General features: G+C 34.9%; 1 protein-coding gene across 4 annotated transcripts in view; it reads right to left on the bottom strand.

Annotated features, from left to right (window-relative positions):
• Positions 1-12,543, bottom strand: part of GRID2 (glutamate ionotropic receptor delta type subunit 2) — a 1,417,069-nt gene that overhangs the window by 584,457 nt on the left and 820,069 nt on the right. For all 4 annotated transcript variants that reach the window (XM_082391643.1, XM_082391645.1, XM_082391644.1 and 1 more), the window contains exon 5: positions 1,516-1,569. In XM_082391643.1, the coding sequence (XP_082247769.1) occupies positions 1,516-1,569 (54 nt within the window). The remainder of the gene's footprint in view (positions 1-1,515; positions 1,570-12,543) is intronic.

The following is a 12,543-nucleotide window of genomic DNA, read 5'->3' as shown; positions in this document are numbered from 1 at the left end:
TTGCAGAAAAATAGAGATGAAATTACCGAATTTGAAAAGTTATTATGAAGGTTTGTTAAGTTTCCCTTTTCCCTTTACTCTGTCCTGATGTTTAGTCATTTTAGATTGACTTAAAAACTTCATTGGAAAGCAGATCTCACATATACACATTATCTGTCAGGATCTCAGAAAAACACAGCTTAATTTGACATAAGAAATACACTGACAAATCATGTAGACCTAAAGTTTGTCAGACTGAAAACAGGCTTGTAAGATGTTTCCAGTGACTTTAAACTGAACTAAAAAGAACCATCAAGGGAGCTAAAATTCCATCAATGAAGTGTGGTGTAGGAGAGACAACTTGAAACTAAGAATCATTTTTATTTTTCTGTGTAAGGAGAGGCAAGTCATATACCCTCTGTGGACCCCATTCCCTCAACACTTCATAATACTATTTAGTATTCAACAAAATAATATGTGAGAAAGTGATCTGTGAACTTTAATGTGCTCTGATCATTACTTCAGTACCATTTATTGAGTGTCATTTGTCAGGCACCGTGTTAAGAGCATTAGATAATATTTCACTTACTTTTCATTATGAACTTGTAAAGTAAATGTTATTATACATACCGTACAAACAAAATAAAACCTGAGGCACAGGATGATTATATTATATATCCATAGTAACACAGCTAACCAATTTCATAGCCAGGATTGAACCTATCTTGCCGACTGCAAAACCAGAATTCTTGCCCAAAATGCTACTTTGTTCCTGAGACAAAACTTATTATTCTATAATTCAACATTTGGTATCTGTTGATAAATAACACATTCTTTTTATTCATAAGTAATAGATACATTGAATACTAGATCTTGTTGATCTCATTATTTGCCCCAGACTGATGTGCTCATTGTCCTCTCCAACTCTGATTGGCAGGTGTTAATGGAACAACTTATTTCACTAAGCTCTCATGTTGCAATACTGTACTTTTAATCTTATGCACTGTCCTTACAGGGAAAAAAAAAAAAAAAAACTTTCACAAGGAATTTGACAAGTTGGTGAATTGTAAAACAGTTTTATTTCTTTATGAGAAGAAAAACAATCTGCCCTTGTTTATTCATATTCATGTGCTGAACTATTTAATCCACTTGTAAGGGGGTGGGGTACAAAAGTTCTAGAAACAACAGTAAGCACAAATGGAACACAAGCCCTCCACTGGGAGGAATTCACTTTGCTTACAAAGAAGAACTGTACTTTTTATAAAGATGATCTCCTGATGTAGGCAGTGTGTGCCAACGGAAAAGACTGAAAGATATTCAGTGAGGAAGACGTTCTCCATTTATTTTATTCGTACAAAGCCCTTTATAATTTTCAAAAACTCCTTATTCTATTTTTACTTAACAGCCTCCATTCAGTAAGCTGAAAGTTTACTTTGTGTTCTGTTTTCTGTTAGAAATTCAAGGCCGTAGGAGATGCTGTGACTATACATGTGAAAACAGGACCCAGAGTTGACAGTAAGGTTTAGTTGGCTTTACCTCATTTATAATGATCCAGTGACAGTCAAAAGCAACCAAATTCGTCTCCACAACCTGGAATAGAAAACAAGCCAGCCATCAGTCAGTATTAATTGTGAAAAACAAACCAAACTAAATAGATATACTTGGCAAATGGCAAAAATGTATCACAGGTTAGAAAGGTCTTTGTTACTCAATTGAAGATGGAAAACCGTTAGAGTAAAACATGGTAGAAGCATTTGTGTTCATCTTGTAAGTGCATTGTAGACTTTCTAATTAAGTTTGAAAGTATAATTAATTAAAAACCCAGAAAAACAAAGGTTTCAACTGAAAAATAATATAAATAATAATGTTTAGTGATTCAACCGAGAGTAGAGTTCCAAACACATTTCCTAGTCCAAATAAACTTTGATGAACTTCTATAATCTACCTAATAAATATCTAAGTACATATCCCTCCATAATCTGGCTCTAATTTAACATTCTTATCTGCTACTTCCCTGTGTATACGTTTGTCATTGTCTTAACAAAGTAAAATGCTCTATGTTCTGAAAAGTTTTGTGTATGTGTATTCTAAGGAGATCCAATCATAAAATTATCTGAATGTAAAGACTAAAAGTAATGGACATTATATTAGCACAAGTTATAGGTGGGTAATTTCAGTAGTTTTGCTAATAATATGAACAGAAAGAAAACTTATGTAAAAGAAAAATAAATTATATATAGGTAGCAATCCTGACTAAATAACTTTGGAAAAATTGATTCTAAATGATCCTTAGCTTAGGCCAAAAAAAGCAACCCTTGTACAGGTGCATGTCCACGTGTGTGCGTGTATGTGTGTGTACAGAGGTAGCTTTTGTATCAAAGTTGCCATTCTATCCAATTTTATCGTACATATTCTAAGACATGTTCTTATGATTCGTGTCATGGAACATATAGATATATGTTAGGTTAGACTGCTTTATAAGAGATTACTGTGTTATTTTCAGCAATAATACCAAAAGCTTGAGTTTTAAGTGAAAATGCTTTCTAAAAACTAGCAAGGAATTGTTATAAAGTGTGAATTACTTTTGGGCATTAGTCTTTGTCCTACTGAGAAATGCCTACTGAAAGATTCATTGAATCACGAGAAACACAATAGGAAATACATCTGTGCGATTCAATACTTTCTCAAAGTATATACTTATTTGCAGAATATTTTTTAAAATTTTGGTATAAATTTTAAACTATTTCCATATACATCAAATAGATTCTTATGACCTTACTAAGGTGCATAGATAACATATTATCATAGAAGTGAGGACACGTTATCTATTTTTGTTATACAATTATTATCTTTTTTTAAAAAATACATGCATGTTCAACTTTTAGATGAAACAATGTAGAAAATATGACCCATGGCAGTTTTCAGTTTTAGCTAAAAAAAATCACTTTAAACCAGTAATGGCATCCCTTATTTCTAATTTTATAATTATTTTTCTTAAATAATCTTAGACAAACCATCAGTAATTTATTAGCAATAAAAAGCATTAAAAACCAAATGGGACCTCCATAAGAATTTAAAGGAATACAAACTGGAGACTCAGATATAAGGAAAACAGTTCTATGGATAAAAAAGAAAGAAATATATATATATGGGGGAAAAAACGTATGACTGAAATACGGAAATAGGAAGAATTCAGAGAAAAGAGAAGTGAAAGCTAAGATATAGGTTGAAAGTAGTTCTGAAGCAATATTAGCAGTAGAGTGAAGAGACGACTCAATTTAGCTTAAATTGTCCCCATTTAGATAATCTGTATCATGTGACAAGATTAAGTAAAATTTAGTCTATGAGAATTCTGCATCAACCTGTGGAACTTTGTAAGTGAAAAGTTGTTTTGTGCAACAGCATTTATGAAATAAGTGGAAGTTAAGAGTTACAATGGTAACACTGATAGTTTGTCTAGACCATAAAATTTATTCATCTTTCACATTCTCTGCCTTGAAATAAACTTTCAGGCAAAAGGATGAAACACTCTATAGGTGTAGGCTCAATCTTGTGTTTCAGCAAAGGAGAAAGGCAAATATTTCATCTGAGGCCATGATTCTACTAACTATACCACCCTCCTTTACTTAGGGTTGGCAGGGAAACAATCTCTTACTCTTGCCTTTGGTTTTACTCACGAATACTAAAATATGGGTTTCCCTGGTGGCGCAGTGGTTAAGAATCCGCCTGCCAAGGCAGGGCACACGGGTTCGAGCCCTGGTCCGGGAAGATCCAGATGCCGCGGAGCAACTAAGCCCGTGCGCCACAACTACTGAGCCTGCGCTCTAGAGCCCGCGAGCCACAGCTACTGAGCCTGCGCTCTAGAGCCCATGCGCCACAACTACTGAGCCTGTGCTCTAGAGCCCACGTGCCACAACTACTGAAACCCGAGTGCCTAGAGCCCGTGCTCTGCAACAAGAGAAGCCACCGCAATGAGAAGCCCGCACACCGCAACGAAGAGTAGCCCCCGCTCACCACAACTAGAGAAAGCCCGCGCGCATCAACGCAGACCTAACACAGCCAAAAATAAATAAATTAATTAATTTTTTAAAACCTAAAATATAAGACACTTTGCAGTACACATTTGAGATGAGGGGGAAATATGAGCACATTACTACAGATACAGAAATAAATCATTTACCACAATAGCTCGAGTTCATGGAGCAGACCCCACCCCCCTACTCCCTGATGTGGTACTGCGCTAACACTGCAATAAACCCCTGTTATGTTCAGACGTTGCATTTTGGGTTTACTGATTAGAGTAACTTAGCCTATCTCTTTATTGCAATACATTTTTACTAATCTTAGCTAGGCACCTTCTTCTAACCTTAATAAATTTTAATAAGCATACTTATTAGAGTAATTTTAAATTCTGTGATTTTATAAAGGCATGATTTCAAAACTGTGCAATGTTTGTTGGCCTCTTCATAAATACTGAATGCTCAGGACTGTTTTATGAGCCCATTTTTCTTTGGGGAAAGAAAACAAGTTAAATCAGAAAAGTACTTAACAATGAAAAAGTGGTCTCGTCCCTTTAATTATATAACAAAATATTCATGTATACACAACTAAAATCTATGTATTACTGCAACACCATGTTATAAAGAAGCTTTGAAACTTTTTTATTGCTATGTTGTACACAGAAAGTTAATGCTTCCACTGCCTATCTCAGGAGCCGTCCACTAAAAGAGGAATATAATTTCCTTAGGTCTAGGTTAATATCTTCATGCACAACAAATGATCTGGCATGACTTCTCTGATTTTTTATAATCGAATGTTATTAAAAGTGAGCAATGTAAAAAGCCACTAATTAACAAGGTATCTGATACCTGTAATGGAAGGAGTATTTAGTAAGGGACATAAAAAGATGATGGGGACTTCAATAGCCTAGACCTTGGAAACTTACTATATATCTATTTACATTAGGTGTATATTTATATATATTATATTGATATCTATATATAATCTACTACTATATCTATACTGGTACATAACATATATGTATGTATGTATATATCCAGAGAAGTAAAATTTACAGTAGAGTTAAAAGAAAAGGTAAAAAGGAGTGATAATATTGTTTATGCTTTTCCCATCTAATCAAATGGAGCTAACATGTGGTGAACATTCTTAGGAAAGACATATTTACATAAAAAGAAATTCTCAGTATTTGTGTAGATAACAAATGTCAAACAACTATTATAAATCTGAAATCAATTCATCTGATAATTTTTAAATTTTTTATTAATATTAATCACTTCCATTTGATATACTTTAACCTGAGTAATGTTATATCAAACTAATTGCGTTACCAACTTGAAGGCCTGAATTACGTTTGGATAAAGGATTAAGAAGCAATTGTAAGACATCCTAGAATATTTTAAGCCTTCATACTTATCTTCAGTTATACTAGAACTCAAACAGGGAAAATTGTTTTTTTCTTGTCTTCCTTGCTACTTCTTGCTTCTAAGTAGCACATCTCCTATTTCAACAGTAAACATATTTGAAGTCATTGAAAAAGATTAAGCAATTTGATTGAAATATTTCCTTTTTTGCCCAGTGGCAACCTATTTTATATCTAAGTCCATCACCGTTACAGTTGTTTGGTCTCAGCCTGTGGATTCTTATAAATGTCTAGCAAGTTAGTACATCCTAATTGTACTATTTAACCCAAAATTTCAAAAAAAATTTTTGACTGCTATGAAATAATGATGGTCCTAAAAAATAATGTATATTTTATTACCATTATAATAATAAGCACTGCCCAAAAGATCACATTATGCTTGGGCTATCAAAAGAAACTGGCAGGTCAGTAAGAAAAAACTAACCAATGAGGACTCTAGTAGGTTTGGTTACAAAATAACAGGAAGAAAGGAAGTATGGATTTTTCTTGGTCATCTGTTTCTCTCCCCTCTTGCCCCATGCTTCTCTCTTATCACTACACATGTAGAGGGAGCTTGGTGCATATTCATATAGGGTTGCTACCACATCAATATATAGTAACATAGTTATAACAAATGAGACTACCCTACCTCCCAAGAAGCTGAGCTTACTTTAAGAGAACTGAACAAAAAAGGGGGAAAAACAAAATCAAGTCCTGTCAGGAAGACAAGTGATGAGTAAGGACAGACCATCTGTCACTGGCAGGAACTTTAGAACTTCTGAATCTTTAGAAAAGCCCGACAATTTATCACCATGTCTTCCATCATCCGTTCTCAAATCTTGAGATGTGCTAAATATAAGACATTCCGAAGCAAAGAAACTGCCAGAGCGTGTATCTCACTGATAATAAATGTGGAACAGTTCCTACGAGCACAGAGGACAATTTAATTGACTCAACAATAACAGCAGCATGCTGTTTTTCACTCAACCTTGTAGCTTAACTAAATTAAGCTCACTCCCTTTGCAGGATATACTACACATTACACATTTATGCAAAGGGTTCCTGTGCTCTGTACATCTGCAGCAGCAAAGATACCAGGTGTTTGCTTCCTATCCCTGCCCATTCCAAAACACCAGGTGGAATCCTCGGAGTCAGTGGCCTGCCTGGGGAAAGACACCGCAGTTATTTGGAGCAAGTGGTCAGAGAAATACTAAAAAGCTACTCCCTTCCTGGCTCCTCACCTACTGCAATACTATAGCTTATATCAGCATTTCTAGAACTGTATTCTGTGGAACACTATTTCCACTAAACTTTGTAAGCATTCAGAAGCCAAATAGATTTAGAAATGCCAAGTTAAGCTAAGTTGAATAGATGTCATTACTGCATTAATCCTCAAAGCTTTTAACAGGTTAATATCAACACTGAAATATAATTAATATAAAAATCATATTAATGCATAATATTGTTTCATATATTATTATTTTGAGCATATGATTTCAGACTTATGAGCTCTAAAGTCAGAGAGTTTTCTCTATTTTCTTACAGTGTGACTTTGAACAAATTACCAATTCTGTAAGCCTCAGTTTCCTAATTTGTCACTAGGGTTAATGATAGTGCCCATGTGATAGAATCATGACAAAGATTAAATGTAATAATAGCACATAGTAAACTCTCAATAAATACCAACTCATCATATTTTAATGAATGTGCTTTACGGATCTCCAAGGTAAGATATTTGGAATTTAGCATATTCCAAATGATTTTGACCATAGAAACCATTTTTCCCACTACAGATCTCATGGCATTAGTACTTTTGAGTTGATGTAGACCAGAATCAATGCTACTTAACTACACATTTCTAAGAATTCTAAAATTTTATTGAAGCACCATGAGGAATTTTGTAATTTTAAAAACATGGCCTTACAATAATCCTACAGAGAGTCGAAGTAACAAAGGCTATTTTTCACAAAACAAGAACATATATTAAAAAAATCTGAATTACCATATTTTATGTAAAACCCAAACACATATGTAAGAGTTCTGACAAAATAGTGCCACTTATTCTTCTTTCTTTTTATTCTTTTTCTCCATTTCTAATTAAAATAAGACAAAACCAAACCAAACCACTATCCTCTTTTCCAATAAAATACAGAAAGGGTGTATATCATGTATAAAATTAATATTGCATAGCAGATTTTTAGCAATAGATTCATGGATTTTATAGTACAAACTCAACATCTGGTTGCCTGAGTGTCATATATATATTGCACTACCACAGACTTCTGCTAGAAAACACAATACAATTAAATACTATAATTCTCTGAAATGCAGAGTGACAACACGAAGCTCCAACCTTAAGGTACACTAAACGTGTACGTGACTTTGCTTTGCTCTGTTTTTGTTTTTAGCTTATTTGGTTTTTGTTTTTCTTCTCACTAGAAGAACTGAAGCCACAGTATAAAGAGACACTAGGGTATCATTTGTGTAGATTCCATTTTTAAATCCCAAGAATATCCAGCAGATGGCATCAGTAATCTCTTGCGCTGACAGTGGGCAGCAAGAGGCTATTCTGAAAAGACTGTCTTGTTTGCATTTCCCCTGGAGCTCAGCATGGATCCCCAACTTTCTTCTGTTCTTATCCAAGCAGCCACTATCTGCCATCCCACTCTGTGCCTTTTGCTTTAGAATCTCTGCTCTGATCTTCCAGCTGGAAGACCACAAATACACTTTCATCCAAATCCTCTTGCCATTACTGCCAAAGTTATTTCATAAACGGATATGCTAGAATTATAGTTACTGCTGTGCAGTTGGGTCTTCCCACACCCCCTGGGAGGTGGAAGTACGCCACCACTGAGATCTGGCCAACAGTATGCTACCTGCTATGCTTCTTAATGTGGAAGGATGGGCACTAACGTAAGAAAATAGAGAATCTGTGTTCATCATACGGCATAGACCACATTCCTGTGTCCTAAATTATTGAACAGTGATTAAAAGTGAAGTCATGATTTCTGTACTTTGCCTGATGAAGCTATAAATAAACACTTGACAATTACTTCCAGTGTGGGGACCATTGTGTTACCGTTTTAACTCTGTTTCTGCTTGCATTGGGATTCTTTTAGATGTCAGCTGTAGTGATTAAAGGTACATTATCCCAAAACAATAAAGAAAAGCAGTGTTTGTTGAAGGACGACTCATCCTTTGCCTTGTCTGTTTTATCATATTCTAATATGTTAACTTTTAGCACAAGACAGGAATTACATTAAAATATTTATTTTACTTTATTTTTTGAAAGCTAAGTGACCCTTGGCAGAGTAAATTAATTCTTAAGTATAACTGGCCAAAAAAATAAATATAAGTTCTTATTTGGATGTTGATCAGAGCTTAAAATGATGATTTGGGGACACTCTGGCACTTAATTGCTAGGTTTTAGGAAGTAAGGCTTTCTTGGTATCTTGAAGCAAATAAAGAAAAAAAATCTTATAGAGAAGTCTACTGATCACATCAAAAGGCAACATACAGGCCCTTCACAACTGTGAACTTTCATGCTTTTGCTCTGTTCCTTTTGATCTGTTCTCTTTTCTCTCTCCCTGACAAAGTACTTCTCAAAATTCAAAGACTGAAACAAATGTCAAATCCTTTCCCACCCCTACCTCCCTAACCCCGAGCAGTATTGTTCCCCTTCTTGCACTCTCTAACACTGTGCCTTTATTCCAGCCTTAATTAAATAGTGTGTAGTTATGTAACTGGCTGTGAGGGCGTCTTGTGTTTTATATCCCACTTACTCCCTGTGCTTCAGCTGGACTGCTTTCTTGCTGGTCCTCAGCACCCGAGACTTGCACTTGGCTCCTCCTTCCCTTCATCTAGCTTTCTGTCTAAATATCACTCCATCAGGCATGCCTTCCATGATACCCATCCTTGCTCTCCCTATGCACTTATCCCACATGAGACACACACACACACACACACACACACACACACACACACACACACACACACTTACTGTCTCTTTTTGTGCACCAAAATATAAGCTTCACAGAAGTGAGAATTTCATTTAGATTACTGGTCCATATCCTTAGAATAATCATAAGCAGATAAGGTTTCAATAAAACTTGTTGCCAGGCACGAGGCAGATTTTCACTAAATATTGTCTGTGGAGAAAAGGTAATTATATAGCCCTAACTCATGTTTATACATCTGTGGATCCCAACTTCACCTAAAACCAAACCATTCGATAAACTTGTATTGACAGGAAGTCATTAGCTGGAATTTAACTTCAAAAAATTAAATAATCAGAAAGTGACCCAATTTACACTTTATCAACTGAGGTGATCTTGATTATTTTCATGGTAATGAAGTATAGAAATACAATATTTCAAATCTCCAAAGTCAAATACCTCAGAACTTGGAGGCTATGTGATATTAGAAAAAGAACATAAAATTTGAATAACGGGGCTTGAGTTTAAATGCTGGGTCTTTTTATTGACAGTCAGATGTGTTACTTACTCTGAGTCTCAGTTCCCTGATTATCTGAATAACAGTTTTTTCACAGATGTATAGTGAGGATTAAACGGATGAATGTATCTAAAGCACCTGTAACAGTATGTGTTGAAAAATGTTGATCTCTTTCTTTCATTAACCCTCTTTCCCTTCTTTACTCAGGTTGCTGCAGTAATTTTGACAGTACTCACAGGAGACTATGAATGTATTTATTCAATTTAGTAAGCGTTTATTGAATATCATTTATAGAATATCAATGATAATAATAAAAGCTAATATTAATTGAGTGGTTACTATGTGCCAGGCACTTAGTGCTTTTATAACTTATTTAATGCTCACAATATCCTTATGATGTGAGCACTACATTTATGTCCAACTTGCATATGAAAAAGCTGAAGTAAATTACCCAAATCATAAAGCCAGGGGTGGAAGCTGGAGTCAATAATTAGTAAATATCTTTTCTATATAATATTTTCATAGCCCTCCTTCCCCAAGTTTCAGAAACTATTATGCTTTCTTAAAGTTAAAATACTTACAATTGAATATTATATAATATATAAATACTTATAAACAACGTTACAGAACATTGTGTGGTATACACTGGAGTTTTATGGATTTGAACTCCATTGAACTTATTATTGCATCTACTATACACCTCTGAGAGAAAAAATGATCCATTGAAGAATTTGAGAAATGCAGATGATTTCATCCACGAATCTGTACCATGGCCATTTGTCTTAAAGTGGTGTAAGAAAATTTGCTTTTCTTTCAGTGAGTCTTAGTTCCCATATTCTTTTCAGAATGTAACTTGCTATACTGATTAACTGATCAAATCTATCTATCTATCTATCTATCTATCTATCTATCTATCTATCTATCATCTATCTTAGTCTGATTGATTGTCAGGCCGAAGGGCCAAGAGCTTCTAGAAGAAAAAATGGACAATGAGTCTTGGGTATTGTGGCAATAAGGCATTAGCATCTAGCTTTTGCTGTTAGTTAATCAGTTTACTACTGTTCTTGTGTAAGTTGGCCATATTCTGGGTTTTCAATAGCGCATCATTGATGAAGCCACTATGGAAGCTGACTATTACTTATTAAAAGACATTCCTAGTTGGATATTTCTGTTATCCCTGGGCTCTTCCAGCATTTCACAGGGACTCTGATTTCTAAAATATCAAGAATGGTATAAAATGCTGATAATTCTAGAAGCAAAAGACTTCATGGGGGAAAAAAGGTCTTTAAAAAGGTCTTATCCAAAAGAAAACAAAGTACCCAAAAGAAAAACAAAGAAATGAAAATTGTGAACTTCCATGGCCATATTCCTAAAGTGACTGTGTTGGTCATTCTCAAGATATTTAATTAAGCTCATTGGAGGTATGATCCTTGAACTTTTTACAGAATTAAAACAGCGCCGTCAAGCTTTCTAATGTTTCCAAGTTTCTTTCATAGCTTTTTCTATAAAAAGTATACCTTGTAGCCTAGTGTAAAAAAATGTTTTCAATAATGTTGGACTTGACGGCATGGACACTTTCCAGAATTCCAAGCAATTGACTCTCCCGTCTGTGCTATTTCACTATAGTGAAATATAAACCATCTTCTTCTTACCACTGACAAATCACCTTATGGTGTTAGAACTGTGTTTAGTAACAAAATGTCAGTTGAAACTGAGGCACCAACTGCTGAATGCTCAAATTAAATGTCATTTGTAGAACAGAATTCAGAGTTTGACAAAGGAACCTGGGCTATGATCGCATGATATAAGAATATTCAAAATCATCTTATACATTTTAGAATTTTCATTGATCTTAAACATCTTGACGAATTTTTTCAACTTTTAAAAAACTGTTTATATATATGCTTATCTGTCAGTGTTTATAGTGCACAATTTCTACAAAATGCCTAGTGTTACCCTGAATGTTGTTTACATGCCTTAGAATACACTGCTGCACCTTTCCTAGAAATGGATCACACAACTATGTGGTTTAGTGTCACTGCAAAAACATGGCTTCCAACCTTTACTGGATACTTGATTCCAGCTAGCAATTCTCTGTGTATGTATTATCAGTTTTGCTCCTTCCCATTTCCCATGACAGTAACAATCAACCTTCAACCAGCTCCCCTAGCCCATTTCCTTACAACTTCACGGGTAACTATTTCCTAGCTAAAGTAATGATCAATGGGTAGACATGGTTTTAAGCCCTCAAATTTCTGTCCCTCTAAAATCTGAAGCAAAGCAAGCAAATAAACAAAATCCTTATTTGAATAATACTAGCTAACATTTTGGGGTTTGTACTACCTGTGAGAAGCAACGGTAAAGATTTTAGTGTCTTTCATCAGTTAGGTCTCCTAACAACCCTTTGAAGGTAGTCACTAATATTTTCTCTATTTTACAAATAAATACACACCATCTTAACTTCATTCATCCCCTCTCTTCACTCCACAGTGAAAACAGGCACTCTTTCTCCTAAAAAGGGCCTAATCTTTTCAACAGAACTTTAGGTCCCTTTATTCTTTCCCCCTTAGGGAATCTGCAGCATCAGTTACCTACACACTCTTGTGCCTTCCATATCTCTCCTTTTATCACCTATGAGATGCTAGACTTCCTTCCACCTAACACATGATCTCTCAACCGACTTGTACAGACAA

The sequence above is a fragment of the Balaenoptera borealis genome, assembly GCF_965194805.1.
Source record: "Balaenoptera borealis genome assembly, chromosome: 4".
NCBI classification, from domain to species: Eukaryota; Metazoa; Chordata; class Mammalia; order Artiodactyla; family Balaenopteridae; genus Balaenoptera; species Balaenoptera borealis.
This window is presented reverse-complemented; position numbering and strand designations above follow the sequence as displayed.